The 21,526-nt window shown below is 42.6% G+C and overlaps 1 protein-coding gene across 3 annotated transcripts in view; it reads right to left on the bottom strand.

Moving 5' to 3' along the window:
* The window catches only part of LOC125460937 (putative tyrosine carboxypeptidase MATCAP2), a 75,048-nt gene that overhangs the window by 35,445 nt on the left and 18,077 nt on the right, over positions 1–21,526 (bottom strand). The window contains exon 1 of one of the 3 annotated variants that reach the window (XM_059653018.1): positions 2,500–2,890. The exons of the other annotated variants lie outside the window; for them this stretch is intronic. Coding sequence (XP_059509001.1) covers positions 2,500–2,524 — 25 coding nt within the window. The 5' untranslated portion in view covers positions 2,525–2,890. Of the gene's footprint in view, positions 1–2,499; positions 2,891–21,526 lie in introns of those variants that run through there. 3 annotated transcript variants of the gene reach the window in all.

Genomic DNA, 21,526 nt, shown 5'->3' with positions numbered 1-21,526 from the left:
AGGCCATTCTGTTCTTCAAGCCAGATGTGCCATTCACTATGATCATTCTTGATCATCCAACCCACTGCCCTGTTCCTGCTCCATACCCTTTGATATCTTTAGTCTCCTCCTCGGATGCTGTGACTGAGAATTCCTCAGGCTCACCATGCTCTGGGCGAAAATGTGTCTCCCTATCTAATTCCATAATGGCCTACCCTGTATTCTTAGACCATGTGCATTGATTCTGGACTCCTTGGTCATCAGTAACATTCTTCTTGTGTTTATTCTGTACTATCCTTTTAGAATTTTATAGGTTTCTATGCGATTCCACCATCATTCTATGAAACTCCAGTGAATATAATTCTAACCGATCCAGTTTCTCTTTATACATCAGTCTTACCACCCCAGGAATCAGTATGATAGACCTCCAATACACTCTCCCCATAACCAGAACATCTTTCCTCAGAGAAGGAGAGCATTCTAGTTGCAGTCTCACCAAAGCCCAGCAAGACATCCCTGTTCCTGTACTCAAATCCTCGCAATGAAGGCCAACATACTTGTTTCTTCACTACCTGCATGCTTACTTTCAGTGACTGGTGTACAAAGTCACCCAAATCTCAGTGCACCTCCTCCTTTCACAATCTATCGTCATTCAAATCTTAATCTGTCTTCCTGTTTTTGCTACCAAACTGGATAACCTCACATTTATCCACCTTCATCTACCATACATTTGCCCATATTATACTGAAGCATCTCTGCATCCTCCGCATACTTCACCTTTTCACCCAGTTTGTGTCATCTGCAAAGTCTGAGATATTACATTTAGTTCCCTCCTGTAAGTTATTAATGATATATTGTGAACATGTTGGTCCAAGCACTGATGCTCATGGGTACGCCACTTGGAAGAGAACACACTTATTCCTACTTTCTGTTTCCCATTGGCCAAATGGTTCCTTATCTATGACAGTACACTAACCCCAATCCCATGTGCTTTAATTTTGTTTCAGAGCTAGTAGGAACTGCAGATGCTGGAGAATCTGAGATAACAAGGTGAAGAGCTGGATGACCACAGCAGGCCAAGCAGCATCAGAGGGGCAGGACGGCTGATGTTTCGGGCCTAGACCCTTTTCTGAAGAAGGGCCTAGACCCAAAATGTCAGACTTCCTGCTCCTCTGATGCTGCTTGGCCTGCTGTGTTCATCTAGCTCCACACCTTGTTATCTGCTTTAAATTTTGTGGAACTTTATCAAACACCTTCAGTAGTTATGTACTTGAAAAGTTCCAGTAGGTTTGTTAAACATGATTGCTCCTTTGCAAATCTATCCTGACTCTATCCGATCCTATCACTGTCTTCCAAGTGTCCTATGAAATCTTTTATACATGACTCATGCAGTTCCTCATCACTAATGTCAGGCTAAGCAGTCTATAATTCCTGTTTCTCTCTACCTCCTTTCTTATAAAAAAAGGGGGTTACTTTAGCTACTTTCAAATCTATAGGGCCTGCTCCAGGGTCTATAGAATCCCGAAAGCCAATAAATGCATTCATAATTTCTAGGGCCACTTCCTTAAGTACTCGGATGTAGATTAGCGGCCTCTGAGGATTAGTTGCTCTTTAATCTCAATTTCTTCAACACCATTTCCCCACTATTATTGATTTCCTTCAGTTCCTCCCAGTCACCAGACCGTGTTCCCAACATTTTTGGTACATGTGTGCCTTCCTTTGCAAAGACAGACCAAATTATGCACTAAATTGGTCTGTCATCTCATTATTTTCCATTATTAAATAGTTTCTGACTGTAAGACATGTAGAGTCAGGAGTGACTAGCTGTTGTTCTGTCTCCATGCGCTATTTAAATGTTTGCCATTGCCTCATCACGAGCACTCCTTTAAATGATGTTCCCCAATTTATCATAATCAATCAGCGTCATGTATTGTCATAATTTCTTCTATTTAAATTCAAGACCTAGTCTCAGAATTAACTATGTCAGTCTTCTCGAAGAAATCTATGTTTTGGAGGTGGCGCAGAAGCAAACTGACCATGGAATCAAATATGGCAGTATATAATAAACAGCAAATGATGTAAATAAAAGAATGAATAAATGTCATCAAAACTGTGCCCTTTAAAATACCAACACCTGCACTATTCTTTGGCTAATAACACAAATGCCCATTCAATCAGGTGGAAACATGATGACATTTTAAAGACATACACCTCATTAGATATTCTTTTCAACATCTTCCCGCGTTCAGGCTGTATGAAAATAGATCATTTACGAAATAAAATCTCCCAAGAGTCACTGCTGAAACAAGCAACAGAAACGTTCTGACAAATAAAAATGATTAAAGATCAACGACAAAATGTCGACACCATAGATAACTGCAGTGCGGCGGATGTTATTTCAGATTTTCCCTTTAAATATTCCAAGTAGTGAATACACGGACCAAATCTCCCGGTTTTCTCACTACAGTAATAACTGGATATTTTGTTCAGTGTCCCTGCAGTACAGGAAGTGACACGTACCGGTTACTCGGATTGATTCCAGCATCCCTGATGACCGGCAATTGCAAGATGAAACCAGAAGAAGAAGACGAAACGTGTTCTATACTTTTCTTCTACTTGCAGGGTACAAAAAGAAATTGACGATGCACAATTTCGATACATATGCACGTATATAGCAACAGTGTCCTCAATTCGACGAAGCGTCAAAGACAAAGCGCAGGCTTGTAATTTGCACGGAACTCCATCATAGTTAAATGAGGTTACACCGTGTAATGTGTACCTGGACAGCCTGTATTCGGCTCAGTTCCGCAGAACTGCCGCAGTCCCCAACTTCTCCATAGCGTCTGCGCCGCCGACTCTTCACCTGTCATTCTCACGTTCCGCTTTCCAGCCCCCGGCCACAGTTCCCAAGGTAACCCTCTGTTCAGTCACAACACCACGCTTTGTGACGTCAGTCACATGAGAATATCCTGTATGTTTCTTGAGAGCTAATCATAATGGTTACCTTCAAAACTAAACTAGTTTCTTTTCCATAGAAAGTAAGATGTTGGAAATTCATTGTTTGCCGGTAAGAATGCAGTACATTCAAGAGAGATAGGGCTCTCTGCCCCTTGCCTCGCTCCACATCCAAATTTAAATAATGAGTATTTTAGCTTCCAATAATTAAGTCTGAACCATTCAAAGGAACACATTCAGCTATTTTAACGGTTGTATAATGTTATGGTGTAGAAAAGTTAACGTTATATTGCCTCCATCCGTTCAACGGATCATAGGATAGACCACACATTATAGAGCAATCAAAGGAAGCAGGTATATATTTATTAACTGACTAAGACCCTAGAAATTTTGCCTGGCCAAATGTCATTGTATTTGCAGAGAATAAGCCTTAATGTCATCTAAGAAAAGTAATTCTTCTGTCAGTAAACTCCCAAGGCATATCCTTGACCACACATCACTGGATAGGCCCAAGTCAAAGTAATACAGTGAAGGAACAAAAACAAAGTTGCTGGAAAAGCTCAGCAGGTCTGGCAGCATCTGTGGAGGAGAAAACAGAGTTAATATTTCAGGTCCAGTGACCCTTCCTCAGAACTGATGGTGGCTGGGAAAACGTCAGTTTATATGCAGAAAATAGGGAGGTAGGTGGTGTAGGGAGTAAACGATAGGAAAACTCAAAAAAAGAGAAACATGTTTGGACAGACAAAGAAGTTGCTAACGATCAGGCTGGGAGGGTGAATAGTTGTTAATGGGGACTGTTAGTGACTAACAACAGGGGTGTGTAAGCAGGCTATGTGGTAACAAGGCCTAGTGTGTGGGGTGGGGTGGGGGCCTGGGACATGGGAGAGTTTAGGCCCTAAGATTATTGAACTCAATATTGAGTCAGGAGGGCTGAAGGGTCCCCAAATGGAAAATGAGGTGTTGTTCCTCCAGCTTGCGCTGGGCTTCATTGGAACACTGTAGCAAGACAGGGATGTTGGCCAGGGAGCAAGGTGGTGCATTGAAGTGGCAGACAACAGTTAGTTCAGGGTCTTTATTGCGAGCAGAACATAGATGTTCTGTGAAGCAGTTGCCAAGTCTAGAGGAGACCACATTGTGAGCAGTGAATGCAGTAGACTAGATTCTTGGAAGTGCAGTTGAAGTGTTGCTTCACCTGGAACAAATGTTTGGGCCCTTGGATTTTGGGGAGGGAGGAGGTAAATGCGCTGGTGTTGCACCTTCCCCAGTTACTGGGGAAGGTGCTGTAGGGCTGTGGGGAGGTGTTGGGGGTGAATGAAGTATGGGCCAGTGTGTGCCGGAGGGCATGGTCCCTGCAGAAGGCGGATAAGGGGGGGAGGGGAATATTCGTCTGGTGGTGGCATCTTGATAGTGGTGACGGAAATGGTGTCTGATGATCTTCTGGATGTGGATGCTGGTGGGATGGTAGATGAGGATAAGGGGAACCCCATCGCTGTTGCGGGAGGGAAGAGAAGGGGTGAGGGCAGATGTGCAGGAGATGGGTTGGACCCGATTGAGGGCCTGTCAACAACAGAGCTGGGGAATCCTTGCTTGAGGAATAATGTGGACATTTCGGAGGCTCCCTTGTCAGCATTGGCCTCATCTGAACATATGTGATAGAGATGGAGGAACTGAGAGAATGGGATGGAGTCTTTACAGGAAGTGGGGTGTGAGGATATATAGTTCAGGTAGCTGTGGGAGTCAGTGGGTTTATAGGGGATATTGGTGGCCAGTCTATCTCCAGAAATGGAAACAGAGACATCAAGAAAGGAAGGGAGGGGAGGAGTCAGAGATAGACCAGGTGAAAGTGAGGGCAGTGTGGAAACTGGAGGCAAAATTGATGAACTTTTCCAATTTGAAACCTAAGAACCCTTCTGAGGAAGGGTCACCGGACCCAAAACATTAACTCTGTTTTCTCCTCCACAGATGCTGCCAGACCTGCTGAACTTTTCCAGCAACTTTGTTTTTGTTGTTGTTGTTGTGAAAACTTCTCTGGTCCACAAAAGCTCTTTGGTAAAGGAAGTCAAATATATTTAACCGAACAGGTTTGCATCTGACTACAGACCAATGGCAATTTGGTTGGCTCATCACCCTGAAATGACCATGCAGGCCACTTAGTTCAAGGGAAATTAGAGATGAATAACTAATGTCAGTGGCACTAATATTCAAGAAAGGATAAAGGGGAAAAAAACTTACAACTGCCAACTATTTCCACCATGCTGGACTAGGACTACAAAAGATGCTGATAGCAAAGCAGAACAGAACAATGTAGAAGATGATAAGGCTCTTTTCATTCAACAGCAGGAGGTGTGAAGATTCCAGCAGAAACACCCATAGAATCTTACAAAGAGATGAACAAGACCATATGCTGCACAGTGGAACTGACGGATATAGCAATCATAATGTGTTAAGTCACTTTGAACCAGAGTACTCATGTTTGGGTTTTCCACAGTTGGTTTGGGAGATTACTTTCCCAAAAAGGTTTTGACTAGGTAAGAACTGCCCCTTTTTCAACCTTGTTAGCTGTTGTTTGTTAGTCTATTATTGTATATATTGCACTCTGCTCCAACATCCCACTATTAGCATAAATACTACCCTTACCAGCTACTTTCACTTCTGACAAAGGGTCACTGGACTCAAAACATTAACTCTGTTTTTATCTCTACAGGTGCAGCCTGATCTGCTGAGTTTCTCCAGCACTTTCTATTTTTGCATCTGCAGAACACATTCTCCAACAAAGCCCAGGAAAATGCACCTTTGGCATTAGTTTGTATGCTGAGGGTAGAATCTCCATTACCTTCTTGCCCTTTGTTCCTTCCTGCTCTCCTCATTCAGATAAAACAATTTGCATGATTGAAGTCAAACTAATGAATTGGTGTTTGCCTGTATAATCTTGATAATTAGTTTTGCATTGGCCCATTACCTCTATATTTGTACAACTGTGCTCAGCAATTCCTTAGTGCTTGGGATCAATGCAAATTCCTCCCCTTATCTCTCTTGCCTGGGATGTATAATATCCATAACATTCAGGCTGTCTAGGACTTCCATCTCATTTATATCAGTCGTTGGATGGGTTTTTCAGGTCCTATCAGGTCAGGAACAGAGACAGATTGGTGCTAAGAATACTACAGCCAGTTAAAATGCTGTTTTATGTCGCTTCTTATATTACCTCCAGAGATTTTCATCAAAATAAATGCAGGCAGATCCCAGAAGCTCAATCAATTAGGGAATGTGGCTAATTGATTCATTTAACTCACTCATTGTCAACCCACTGCTGGCTAGTTGGGAAATTGGTTGAGGCACACATATGGCTAGTGGATCAGTGACAGACCAAGAAGATGGAGGCTACAGCACAATAGGGGACCAGTCGTTGCCACACCATCAACTAAGTTGGGCACTTGAAAGGCTGCTAGTTGAAGGTCATTCAGCTATTGTGTAGATGTGTGGAGAATGGTCTATGCAGCCTTTGGCATTGTAAGGCCTTGTAACCTACTAAGCATCACATGAATAAAAAGGGATTAGGTTTCTCATCATTATTGGGAATTCAGCTGAGTGCAGGGAAGGCAGTACTCAGTAGTGGAAGAATACTTCTCAGATATTAATTTTAATGGTGTTGAAAGTTAACACTGTGAGCAGCAAAGACACAGCCCTGGGCATGAGGAGAGCAGAGAGGAACAAAGGACACAAGGCAATGGAGGTTTTACCTCAGCGTAGAAATTAATACTAAAGGTGCATCTACCTGGGCTTGTTGGAGAACCTGTTCACTAGGAGCAAAAATAGAAAGTGCTGGAGAAACTCAGCAGGTCAGGCTACATCTATAGAAATAAAAACTGAGTTAATGTTTTGAGTCCGTTGACCCATTGTCAGAACTGAAAGTTGCTGCGAAAGGGTGGCAATTATGTTAATGTTGGGATATTGGAGGAGAGTGAATAGAATACATGGAGACATGCCCAGAGAGAAGGGAAAAAGGGGTAACACAAGAAGATGGTTTAAAATAAGGCAAGATAGAGATATATGCTCAGTAGGATGTGATGGGGAGTGTAAATTGTTGAAAATGTTCTGTTATGGGAGCTCCCAGAAATGGCTGTTTTGGGAGCAATCCATACCAAAAAGGACCTAAGGGTCTGGTGGAAGGGTAACAATCAAGAAGGATGATCAACACTTTTTGAAATTGTTAAACACAATGTTGTGAGTCCTGAAGGCTGCCTATCCCTTTCATATTCTTTCTCTGGGCACTGTCTCCACGCATTCTATTCACCTCCCCACCACAAACCCAAATCCCATTATCAGCACAAGTACTACCCTTTTTCAGTTATTTTCAGTTCTAACAAAGGCTCAACTGGTATGTGCAGAGATTCCCAGAGCTCACAACCATGCAGCTTAGAAGGAACATTGTCAGTTACATAACTGGATTTGTACGGAAGTGCTTACAGATGGAACTTATAATGCCAAAGCTAATTGCTATGGACTTTTAAGAGTGATGGGTAATATAGATGTTACAGTGACTCTCCCATAGCTTTAAAACTAAATATTAAAATCTTTTCAGCTCTTTCAGTCACATATTCATTGAAATATAAATAATTTGTCATAAAAAGAGCCAGTTCATTTCTGCAGGCAACAAATACATGCAGGAAACTAAACATGTACGATCTGATTGATTCATCCAGTGTGTGGTTTTTTGTTTGGTGAGTTCAGTTTTACTGAAAATTTATTGTGTTCAAATAAAAACAAATCGTATTATAGTATAATGATTATCTAAAGAAAGGTTTACAAACATCTTCCTGGAATAGGTTTATTATTTCTTAAAAGGTGCTGTTTATTGTTAATTAATAACCCCATTTAGAGAGTGACAGTCCAATACCAGTCATCAAGCTAGGCCGTCAGAAAACTTTATGTTACACCTGAAGAAGAATCAGCGCAAGTGTAAAGCTTGATTAGTCAAACTATTTGAGCACTCATATTTGATCAGGTGGTAATTTTGATGTGTCGATATTAAATAGTACAGTGAAATACCTAAAAGATGAAAATGCATTAACATTCTACATTCTATTACAAACAGATGAAACAGAAGTAGAAGTGGACTATTTGGCCCCTTGAGGCTGCTCTGTTTAATCCCCTGCCCAACAAGAATCTATCCATCTCTCTCTTCAAAATATTAAATGTCCCTGTCTCCAATGTCTTCTGGGGCAGAGAGTTCCAAAGAAGGTCGTCAATGGGCAATAATTGGATGTTTGCCTTCTGTAGGATGTCTGCGCACACATTCTGCACCTCACTTTCATTTAATTTTACATCTGCCTGATTGAATTTGTTGCGAACTGAACTTTGATGCTTTTCCTTGGAACGCAAGTAGGTACCTCCTTTTGTTTTAAACCTCACTGCTGTGCCCCTAGTAGCCTCCTCCACCAGTGGTGTCTGATGCAGATACGTTCCTTTCCCTTTTCCCTTTGTTTTGTGAAGGGGTTTCCCTTTAACCTATTCCACCTCCCCTGGAATATTACTGCCATCACTTGGATGTTTAGTTTCTGCTATCTTCTTCTGTAGCTCTTCCACTAGGTGAAGCTTCACCTTTGCTTTCTCCTGGCCTGAGTGAGATCTGCTCTGTGCCTCTGTATACTCTTTTCCAATCACCCTTTGATCAGAAAACTGCAATTCAGTTTTCTTTCAAGTGAAAATTCTTTTGTTTCACGCACTGGCAAAATCTGAGAGTACTTGTTGTTTTGAATAGTACTAACTTCTTTCGCTGGCTCTTTAAAATTGTCAATGGTCACCATTCGTTTGGACACAAAATCCAGTCATCTTTCCTGGTCAACAGTCATGCCTAACCATAAACTATCCATGTTTGAATGCTACAGACATTGGTCTTATAGCTTAATTTTCTAGAGAATCTAGAGCCAATCATTTTTCTTTGCATGTCCCGGGTTCTTACAATAGAGACACTTGGGATGGTTTCCCACCAGCCTCTCATTTATATTTCACCAGGTAATAGACAAAGACAACAAAGTGTGGAGCCGGATGAACGCAGCAGGCCAAGCAGCATCTCAGGAGCACAAAAGCTGATGTTTTGGGCCTAGACCCTTCATCAGAGACGGGGATGGGGAGAGGGAACTGGAATAAATAGGGAGAGAGGGGGAGTCGGACTGAAGATGGAGAGAAAACAAGATAGGTAGAGAGGAGAGTATAGGTGGGGAGGTGGGGGGAGATAGGTCAGTCCAGGGGAGATAGACAGGTCAAGGAGGCGGGATGAGGTGGTAGGTAGGAAATGGAGGTGCGGCTTGAGGTGGGAGGAAGGGATGGGTGAGAGGAAGAACAGGTTAGGGAAGCAGAGACAGGCTGGGCTGGTTTTGGGATGCAGTGGGGTGAGGGGACGAGCTGGGCTGGTTTTGTGATGCATTGGGGGGAGGGGAAGAACTGGGCTGGTTTTGGGATGCATTAGGGGAAGGGGAGATTTTGAAGCTTGTAAAGTCCACATTGATACCATTGGGCTACAGGGTTCCCAAGCGGAATATGAGTTGCTGTTCCTGCAACCTTCGGGTGGCATCATTGTGGCACTGCAGGAGGCCCATGATGGACATGTCGTCTGAGGAATGGGAGGGGGAGTTGAAATGGTTCGCCACTGGGAGGTGCAGTTGTTTGTTGCAAACCAAGCGCAGGTGTTCTGCAAAGCAGTCCCCAAGCGTCCGCTTGGTTTCCCCAATGTTGAGGAAGCCACACTGGGTGCAATGGATACAATATACCACATTGGCAGATGGGCCGGTGAACATCTGCTTGATATGGAAGGTCATCTTGGGGCCTGGGATGGGGGTGAGGGAGGAGGTGTGGGGGCAAGTGTAGCACTTTGTGCGGTTGCAGGGGAAGGTGCCGGGTGTGGTGGGGTTGGAGGGGAGTGTGGAGCGGACAAGGGAGTTGCGGAGCCAGTGGTCTCTCCGGAAGGCAGACAAGGATGGGGATGGAAAAAAGACTTGAGTGGTGGGGTCAGATTGTAGATGGCGGAAGTGTCGGAGGATGATACGTTGTATCCGGAGGTTGGTGGGGTGGTATGTGAGAACGAGGGTGATCCTCTAGGGGCGGTTGTGGCGGGGGCGGGATGTGAGAGATGTGTTGCGAGAGATGCGGTCAAGGGTGTTCTCGACCACTGTGGGGGGAAAGTTGCGGTCCTGGAAGAACGTGGACATCTGGGATGTGCCGGAGTGGAGTGCCTCATCCTGGGAGCAGATGCGGCAGAGGTGGAGGAATTGGGAATAGGGGATGGAATGTTTGCAGGAGGGTGGGTGGGAGGATGTGTATTCTAGGTAGCTGTGGGAGTCAGTGGGCTTGAAACGGACATCAGTTTCTAGCTGGTTACCTGAGATGGAGACTGAGAGGTCCAGGAAGGTGAGGGATGTGTTGGAGATGGCCCAGGTGAACTTGAGGTTGGGGTGGAAGGTGTTGGTAAAGTGGATGAGCTGTTCGAGCTCCTCTGGGGAGCAAGAGGCGGCACCGATACAGTCATCAGTGTAACGGAAGAAGAGGTGGGGTTTGGGGCCTGTGTAGGTGCAGAAGAGGGACTGTTCCACGTAACCTACAAAGAGGCAGGCATAGCTTGGGCCCATGCGGGTGCCCATGGCCACCCCCTTTGTCTGTAGGAAGTGGGAGGAATCGAAAGAGAAGTTGTTGAGGGTGAGGACAAGTTTGGCTAGGCGGATGAGGGTGTCGGTGGAGGGGGATTGGTCGGGCCTGCAGGACAGGAAGAAGCGGAGGGCCTTTAGGCCATCTGCATGAGGAATACAGGTGTATAGGGACTGGAAGTCCATGTTGAAAATGAGATGTTGGGGGCCGGGGAATTGGAAGTCCTGGAGGAGGTGGAGGGCATGGGTGGTGTCACGGACGTAGGTGGGGAGTTCCTGGACCAAAGGGGAGAAATTGGGAGCTGAATGACAGCAACTGCCTTCAGGCAGCATAAAATGCTCAGGTAATGTACCTTTACACCATTATTACACCATTATCACTGATACAATAGTCAAAGACAGTTCTGTTTTCTATGCCTGGCTTTTCTTTTCTCCAGCTTATCTCAGGGGTTATCACCTCACCCTTATCTCTCCAGTTTGTGATAGTTCCCAGAGCCTACATTCCCTGAGTTTATAGGTCTTTGTGGTAACTGATAGCCAAAATTGCTGTTTGTCTAGACTTTACTAACCTCTGTTCTGTTATGTGTCTGGTTTGAAAAGAGGATTGAAGTTTTGAACATCTGAAGGAAAATTATCTGAAGGAACCTCATGAAGGTTTTCATATGTGGCTTAAATTTTAAGTGCCTATATTGACTGGTCAAAAACAAGGTACTTAAGTATGTTCAGGCCATTTCTTGAGGCTATGGAATATTTGCCTAAACATTTTTCACACTAGGTGGAATGCACTTAAAATGTTTATCGTTTACATATTTTATCAGGAAAATTATAGCTATATGTAATAGTTTGGAAAGGAAGATGGCTATCATACAATTCCATATTGTTATGGGAAGTATAACGTTCCAGTTGTTAATAGTGGCAAGGCAAGTAGTTGTTGATTAAAATTTAAACTAAAAACTGCCTTAGGGCAGCATAAAATGCTCAGGTAATGTACCTTTACACCATTATTGCTACTGCTGTTTTTTTTCTATTTCCCTTGGGGACATAATTATATTCTCATTGTAAGTTCCTATTTCAAATTGAACTTTTGCACTTCCTTTATCAATCTGATTTAAGGCAGACGCAGCTTCAAATTATGAAAAATCAGATTATCCTCCTTCAAAAGTTAATCCCCTCCCACTCAGATATTCCTGTTTTCCTTGCTGTCATTCAGCTCCCAAAATGTTGACCCCATTATTTTAATGGGCTTAATAAATGGTATTATAAGAGATAGATTATCTTCGTGCAGTTCTATTAGAACACTACCAAAAGTATTCACATTGTTTGTCATCTTTGTTAACCAGATGAGTAAAAAGTATGGGGATATTTAGAGTATAATTCCATCCTCATGGTTCAAGTTTCAAAAGACCTCCCATGATTCATTTTATAGTCCTGCTGGTTTCCACAAACCTTACCATTCAGGTTTGATTTTGGGCTGAACATTTTGCAGCACGATAAGACTGGCTAAGCCTAAATGAACTAAAATTTAGTCTGAACATTGACACCAGTACCACCATATCATTGCCAGCAGGACCACGTGCAATATGACTCAGAAATGTGCTGCCTCATAGTAAGTGGCACTTTCCTCAGATAAGTGAATAAACTTCATAAGCTTCCCTTATCAATCTGCCTTGTAATTGCAATGTTCATTGCTCTACTGGCACTTTAACAGCTCTGCTAACTTTTCAAAAGAGATAAAGAAGGCATCCATGTCTTCTTTGACAAACATGGGGATTATATGAGCAAGTTTGAATAATTCAGTTTTTAGGAACAGAGGAATGGGAGTAGGCCTTCAGCCTGTTTCTCCATTTAAAAGGATCATGGCCAACTGAACACACTAAAGTCTTTTACCCACACAATTCCCATAATCATTTATGCCATTGATAATCAAAAGTTTATCACTGTCTACTTTAAATATATTCAAAGGCTGAGCTTCCATAGCCCTGTAGAGTAAGGAATTCCAAAGATTCATCGCCCTTTGGGGAAAAAAAATCCCCTCATTTTAATATTAAATGGCATCCTTCTTATTTTTAAATTGTGCCACCTTGATGTAGACTCCCCAACCAGGAGAAACATTTTACCTGTTTCTACTCTGTCTATACCTTTAAATATTTTATAGACTTTAATGAGATCACATCTCATACTTCAAAACTCTAAGAAGGCAGACCAGTTTATCCATTCTACCTTCAAAGGACAGTCACACCACTCCAGAAACAAGCCCAGTGGACCCTCATTTCACTCCCTTTATGGCAAAAATACCTTCCCTAAGATAAGGAGACCAAAACTACACATAGTACTCTAGATGCTTACCAAGCTGCTGTACAATTAAGGCAAACTTCACTACTCCTGTGCTCAAATCCTATTCTGATAAAGGCTAACATGCCATTTACCTTCCTAATCACTTGCTGCAGCTGCATGTTAGCCTTCAGTGACTTATTGACTTATCGACCTTTTGAACATCTACATATTCTAACCTCTCACCATTTAAAAATCCTTTGCATATTTTCTCTTCCTACCAAAATGGATAACCTCATATTTTATGACGTTATGTTTCATGTGCCATTTTCTTGCCCAATTACTAAGCCTGACTGAATCCTCCTGAAAGAGCTTTATATCATCATCACAATACACATTCCTGCTTAGCTTTGAATCATCTGCAAATTTGGAAAAATTACATTTGGTCTTCACATATATATTGCTAGCAGCTAGGGCCCTGTGGTACCTGACTAGTCCGCAAACACTAGAATGACCCATTTGTTCCTACTGTCTGTTTACAATTAATCCATGCGAGTGTATTACCTCCTGTCCTATGAGTTTTAATTTTTCTAAGCAACCTCTGAAGGGCTAATTACAAAATCTTTCTGAAAGTCCAAGTATACCACATCCATCGACTCCCCGTTATCAATTTTCATAGTAACACCCTAAAAAAAACTGCAATAAGTTTTTCAAACACAATTTTCCATTCCCAAATCCATGCTGACAGTGCGCTATCAGATCATTTTTATCCAAGTGACCATTTATTATATCCTTTAAGATAGACAAAGAACAAAGCAGCCTGCTTGATTTGCATCACATTCACAAGCATTCATTCCCACTACCACTGATACCCAGAAGTAGCAATGTGTACTATCTACGAGATACGCCGCAGAAATTCACCAAGACTCCCTAGAAAGCACCTTTCGTAAACACAACACTTCCATCAAGAAGGATAGGGAGAGCAGATGCCTGGAAACACAACCACCTGCATGTTCCCTTGCAAGCCCATTCAACATCCTGACTTGGAAGTATATCACTGTTCCTTCATTGTACCCGGGTCAAAACCCTGGCACTGCATCCATAAAGACATTGTGCGTCATCCTACAGCACGTGGACTGCAGTGGTTCAAGAAGGCAGCTCACCACTACCTTCTCAAGAGCAACTAGGGATGAACAATAAATGCTGGCCAGCCAACAACACCCACATCTCATAAGTGAATAAAAAGATTCTTGCATTTTCCTTATTTCTGATGTATTGGGGTTCTGGAGTTTCCTGTTTGTTACCTTTGGTCCTTTTTGAAATAATGGGGTGACATTGCATGCTTCCAATCTGCAGGAATAATTCAAGAACCAGTGGAAGTTAGAAAGATGATTGCATCAGTAAGGGTGGCACAGTGACTCAGTGGTTAGCACTGCTGCCTCACAGTGCCAGGGGCCTGGGTTCAATTGCCCCCTTGGGCAACTGTCTGTGTGGAGTTTGCACATTCTCCTCGTGTCTACATGGATTTCCTCCGGGTGCTCCGGTTTCCTCCCACAGTCCAAAGTTGTGCAGGGTAGGTGGATTGGCCATGCTAAATTGCCCATCATGTTCAGGATGTGTAGATTAGATAGGCTAGGGTTCTGGGTGGGATTCTCTGAGGGTTGGTGTGGACTTGTTCGGCCAAAGGGCCTCTTTCCACACGATAGGGGATTTTATGGAACTATCTCTATAGCCTGTGCCTCCAGCAATCCAGGATGCAGGTTTTAGATCTAAGTGGGGTGTAGTTTCCTCACCAGAGCTGTATTCATTCTCCCTTCTAGGCTTAAGCTGTTTCAATTGCTATTCCATCTAGTCAGTTTAAATTTATATATCTCACTTTCTTCAGTTTCTACCTCTCGATATTTCATAACAATTTTGTAATTTCTGTTTTGTGGCTTTTGTACATAACTACACTTCTAAGTGCCTAGCTACACCTTTAACATCTTAAAAGGACAATGTTGTTAGTTTTTTGTATATTTTTGTCATACTCTACAAAATAATTAATATCATTTTTGTATATCTTAGCACCTTTAATCTTAGAGACTCAAAAACCATATTGCAATTTTTGAGAAACTTCTTTCAAAGGAATAATTTGTTTCCCCCAGTTCCAATGCTATGTTACACATGTGTGAAAATTCCATACTCTGAGCCCCAAAGTAATTTGAACAGGTGAGGAGAAGGAATCTGGTCTTAACTCTTCATTTTATTCACATCCAAGCACGCAGGTATCATGTTTTAATTAACATGTAGTGAGTTAGGAAACAAAAGAGCCAATTAGCTAGGTTTTATTGAAAAGGAATTTTATTCCCTACTAATCCAGAAAAAAAGAAACAAAAATGAGATTTCAACCACAAGTAATTTTCTAAAAGGAAGTGATATATGGAAAATTAAACCCAAGCACGTTAAGAGTCCTTACAATTCTTAAAATGATAGATTTTAAACCTGAGGCCACAGTTGGTTAATTTGTCAATGCACAGCCAAAGCAGTTTCAAGATCTGTAGATATATTTGAGTCTTGGTGAATGGTTATTTTATCAAATTGGTTTTTCTCTGGTCAGTGTTTTCCAACATGAAGAGAGATTAGACAAAGACAGTGAGTTAGGGTTCTTGTCACAAATTCCTTTTCCTTCTCCTTCCCCTGTTGAGGTATACATCAGTATATATTTTGAAGTTCCATTGTCTTTCCAAGCTTGCTAACAGACAGGCATGTCTTTAATCTCCCAATGCGTGAAACTATTACACACATGGGAATTTAGCAGAAGCTGTGATGTTTTTGAAACTGACTCAGTTGCCTGTTTTAAATGTCCTTAAATAAAATTGTGACATTAACACAGAGAGCTTTGTTTATTCCTTCTGCTGTTATGAAGTTTATCTTAGTTTAGTTAGTTGACCATTTTAGGTCAATCTTTCTTCATCTTTTCAAAATCATTTAAGTTGATGAAAGTCTCCGATATAACAACCTAAAGAACATAGCTGCTAGAGTGGGTCACACAGCTGGTGTGGGAACCAACAAGAGGAAAGGCGTATTTGATCTCATCCTCACCAATCTGCCTGTTGCAGATGCATCCAACTATGACAGTATTGGTAAGAGTGGCCGCCATATACACTCGTTGTGGAGATGATGTCCTGCCTTTGCAATTATCATACCTTTCATTGTTTTATATGGCACAATCACTGTGCTAAATGGGACAAACTTCAAACAGATCTGACAACTCAAGACTGGCCATCCACGCAGCATCAGAATTGTACTACAGCACAATCTGCAACCTCATGGCCTGGCATTTCCTCCACTCTATCATTACTATCAAGCTAGGGTATCAACCCGGGTTCAATGAAGAGTGCAGCAGCAGCACCGGCTTTACCTAAAGTAAGATGCCAAAATAATAAAGCTAGCCTAGGCAGCAAATGATAGACAAATCTAAGTGATCCCACAACGAATGGCTCATTTCTAAAGTGGCAGTCCTGCCATGCTCGGTCATGGACAATCATACAAATCACTGAAAGAGGAGGGTCAATGATCAGGGAGCCCAACATATCAGTGTGAAAGATCAGGCTGAAGCATTTGCAACAATCTTCAGCCAGAACTGCTGAGTGGATGATTCATCTCAACATCCTCCAGTGGTCCCCAGCATCACAGATGCTAGATTTCAGCCAATTTGACTCACTCAACATGGTATCAAGAAGTGTTTGGAGGCACTGTATATTGCAAAATCTATGGGCCTGACAACATTTTGGCAATAGTACTGAAGACGTGAGCTCCAGAACTCACCATACCCTTAGCTAAGCTGTTCCAGCACAATTACAACACAAGCTTCAACCCAATAATGTGGAAAATTGGCCAGGCATGTCCTGTACACAAAATGCAGGACAAATCCAACCCGGCCAATTAATGCCTCATCAGTCTACTCTCGATCATTAGCAAAGTGATAAAAGGTGTCATCAGTAGTGCTAACAAGCAGCACCTATTCAGCAATAAGCTGCTCACTGATAACCGATTTGGGTTCTGCCAGGGCCACTCAGTTCCTTTCCTTATTACAGCCTTGGCTTAAACATGGACAAAGGAGCTGAATTCCAGAAGCGAGGTGGGAGTGACAGCCCTTGACAGCAAGGCTGCATTCAACCATGTGGTATCAAGGAGGCCTAGCAAAGCTGGAATCAACGAGTATCGGGGCGCAAACTCTTTGCTGGTTGGAATCATACCTGGTACATAGGAAGATGTTTGTAATTGTTGGAGGTCTGTCATCTCAGCTCCAGGACATCTCTGCGTGAGTTCCTCAGGGTAGTGTCCTAAGCCCAACCATCTTCAGCTGCTTCATCAATGACCTTGCCTCCACAATAATGTCAGAAGGGGGAATATTCGCCAATGATTGCACAATGGTCAGAACTATTCAGATTATGAAATAATCCATGTACAAATTCAGCAAGACCTAGATAATAAAATTTCTATTATCTTTCATGCCACACAAATGGCAGGCAGTGACCATATCTATTAAATGACCATGAAGCCACCATCCCTTGACATTCAATGTCATTAACATTAATATTAACATTTATTAACTATTAACTTCCACTATTAACATCCTGTGAGTTACCAATAGCCAGAAACTGGAATGTCATACAAATACAATGGCTACTAGAACAGGTCAGAGACCCAGGAATACTATAGTGAGTAACTCACCTGCTGATGCCCCCTCCCCCCCAAGACTGTCTATACTATCTACAAGGCACAAGTCAGGAGTGTGATGGAATATTCCCCACTTGCTTGGATCATGCAGTTCCAATAATACTCAACAAACTTGACATTATCCAGGACAAAGCAGCCCACTTGACTGGCACTGCATCCACAAACTTTACCACCAATGCTCAGTTGTAGCAGTATGTGCTATCCACAAGATTCACTCCAGAAATTTACTGAAAATTCTTAAACAGCACCCTCCAAACCGATGACCAATTCCATCTAGAAGAATGTGTGCAGCAGAGATATGGGCACACCGCCACATGCAAGATCCCCTCCAAGTCACTCACCATCCTAACTTGGAAATATGCTGCCATTCTTTCCCTGTCACTGGATCAAAATCCTGGAATTTCTTACCTAACAGCATTACAGGACTACATACAACACACAGGCTGCAATCATTCAAGAAGGCAGTTCACCAACACCTTCTCGAGGGCAACTGGGGAAGGGCAATAAATGCTAGCCGAACCAGCGATCCCCATGACCCACCAGGGAATAAAAATAGATGAGGTGAGTTAAATTTTGATAGCCCATATTAACTAGAATTAATGCCTTCTTATATCCTTACAACTTGCAAATTATACAATACCTTTAAAATGGAGAAAAAACAACGGTCAAAACACATGGATTAGCTATGCAAGGTACATGCACATTGATCCAGGAAACAAGATTAAGAGGATTGACTAAAGTTTGGTCAAATTACTTGCAAATGAAAGTTCTAATGGAAGATCACTGATGTAAAATGTTTGGCTGTATCTTACTTTTTTTTGGCTAAGTCCAAGTTGTGTTGAGATTTTTGGATGGTTTGTTGCCATGATGCTTAGTGGGTTTGTTCATTGCGGTTAAATAAACTCATCATATTAATTACCTAACCCTCCCTCTGGTATTTCTCACATCCAATTTCTTACTCATCTTACAGTGTGTCCTTCATGGAACAAATCTCCACTTAGCAGAGACCTGACAAGAAACCCATTATTGCTAGCGTTCATTCATCTTTAAAAAGCTGCCGTGCACCTGGACAAGTACTGGCATTCCCAAGCAGCCCTGCCCATTGACAAACAGTGTTGGAACATGGCTGAGAAGAGTAAAATGGCACTGCAATTCTCTGACAGGAACCTGGAGGTCCTGGTAGACAGTGGTCCAGAGCCGATACGTCTTCTTCCCACAGGACCAACAGAGGAAGCTGTGTCATCAGACCCTGCCACCCATTGTGCCATCTGTTCTGCCAGAGTGAGTGCCCTCTGCACTACCTCCTCAGCCCCTTAGGAGACCTCATCACTTTTCCTTCACATCTTTCCCCCACATGCACCAGCACTAACTTACTCATTCCTCCCCTTTCTGTCATTATAGCCAGACTTAGCTCATACAGGACAGAGTTAGCCTGTATGGGTAGGAGGGTGCCTGACATTCAGATCCCTACCCAGTAGGAGAAGAAAAGCTTTGCCCTTGCAGGAGAAGTCTGAGACCACTCCTCCAGGGATGCAGGGACATCCACGTTCGGTCAAATGAGTAAGTGCCACTCCACATACCTCTGCCACTTTACCATTGACCATGTTGTCAGTCTCATTCATAGCACACCATTTCTAACCATTGGCAACAAAGCAGTCTCCCTCTTGTATCTTGCAGGTACAGCCAGCCTTCCCAGATCCTCTGAGGAAAAATGCTCCAGGTTTACTAAAAGCCAACCCTTGAACCCAAAGGGCAAGAGTACTCAGGCCTGCCTGCCTCCTGTATGCCCTACCAGCTCACATTAATAGACTTAGAGAGTGTGGGAACACGTGATAGTGAGCACTCCACTGTGACAGCTTTGCAGCTGCCTGAGGAAGAAACACCCCGATCCATTGGCATTCAGAGGATTGCTGGAGACCAGGCACTTGCTAGCCCCCGACAAGAGAGGACCCTGTGGAATGATTCAATCCAAATGCACATGACAGAACAGAAGCTGCAGACAATATGTGGGAGGCAATGGCCATCATAGCCCAGAAGTGGTATCACTGCAGTGAATCACGCGACTATGTGTCAGCCTCCATGGACAAGTTGGCAGCTTCCATGGCGTACCAGGCCCAGAACTTTAAGGGCCTGCTGCAGAGGCACACAAACCTGCACTCTGTCATACCATCCATTGGATTGAAGACATAAAGAAAAGGACTGGATACCTTGATCCCGTTCCAGGTGGCCCCCTTCTCTGAAAGGAGACAAGTTGTTGCCAAAAGGTATACATTGAGAGGAAGAACCACACACAGCTCCTTCAGCAGTTTTGACTCATGCCACTGCAGATGTGGTCGGGCCTTCCACTTCCATCCTGTCTGTACCCCTTTGACCCTTGCAAGTTCAACCTGCTTATGGGGTCACCCCAGCAAACTTCCAGGGCCAACAGGATCAATGGCCAAGCAAGCTCCCTCCACTCCCACTGCAGAATACATGTCTACTCACTTGTCCCACCCACTGTACATGTGCATGCACCCATTTTCTTCCTCATTGTCACTTGATTTGCATCACAATGAAAGTTAACAGTGAGGGGTCCTCTGCCAGTAGCTTCCAACCTCAACTTGAATATCCAAACATCCACTTCCCTTTCTTAGTAGCTCATCCTGTAAACCCCACAGGTTTCACTCTTTGCAAGTGTACACCTGACTTATCTATCCCATTGCACCTTACCCACACAACCCCTGTCAGATGCGGTGACCATGCCTGATGTCCTTCACAGCTGTATTTCACCCTTCCTCCGAGCCTGAGGCTTGAGTGTACTTTCGAGATTCAATCCCTTGGCAACAGCCACGCTTTCCCACAGATCCCTCATTCCTCTTACTTTCCCTAATAGGACCCGACAAATTCAATCTCTCCTGTACCAACACCTAATTTCCAAATAGCCCGCAGAGAGTTACTGCCAGTGTCAGATCAATGAAAAAAATCATTACTTAAGCAAGATGCCAGAGGTCTACTGGTACCTATGGGACTGTACCTCAAATTAGTGTTTACCTAAAGATTGGAGAAAAATGAACATGAATAACTGGTTATTGGATTTTGCCAAGATTTAATATATTTTTGCCATCGTTTATCCTACAAGATTTAACCTGAGAGTCACAATGGTTTCTATTTTTGTATGTTTCATACGTATAATTCGTTCACAAAGATATATCAGTAACATGTCTGCAAACTATTTGAACCCTGGTATCTGGATTCAGTTAACAAACATCAAAGAGCTTCATCAGATCCTTTACAGAGAATTGAAGTATCCCTCAGCTTTGATCCTGCTGCCATTTAAAGGATTATGCGCAAGTGGGAGATGAAAGACATGAAGAAACGTTCTCCATTTCAAAAAAAAGAAAATTCATTATCAGTCAGCTTGATTGAACTTTAATTCTGGTTATTAACAGGCAGCAGCATTAGATTCAAAGTTGAAATGTGCAATGTAACGTGCAGAAGCTGATATGTCTAAATAGAAATTAATAGAAGGACTTTGATATAGTTCTTCATCAAAATTCTCAGATGTTTCATATAGCCAATAGTTCGAATAACAGTGACTAGTGTCATATTAGACAAATGTAGTCATTTGTGCATAGGATGTCTCCACAACAGCAAATGACATCAATGAGCATCTAACCCACTGTTGGGGTATGCTGACAAAGAGAGGAATGTTGGCTAAAACATAATAAAAAGAAATAGCATCTTATACTCTCCCTTTAGTAAGGTAAAAGATCCTGAGAAAATTTGTGAAAGTACAGTCATTCCTCTGCATCCACAAAGATTCTGTTCCAGAAAACCCTCACAAATGATGAATTCATGAGTACAGTGCTTAATAACTTATGATAAAAATAATGTTAAGTTCCCAGATCTCAAGATTATGACATTTCACCTGTTATTTTTGGGTTAAAATAAGGAATGTTACTGACATTATATTAGTACTT

This window comes from Stegostoma tigrinum, chromosome 2 (assembly GCF_030684315.1).
Source record: "Stegostoma tigrinum isolate sSteTig4 chromosome 2, sSteTig4.hap1, whole genome shotgun sequence".
Lineage (NCBI taxonomy): Eukaryota > Metazoa > Chordata > Chondrichthyes > Orectolobiformes > Stegostomatidae > Stegostoma > Stegostoma tigrinum.
Note: the sequence above shows the minus strand (reverse complement) of the source record. Positions and strands in the feature narration are given on the sequence as shown.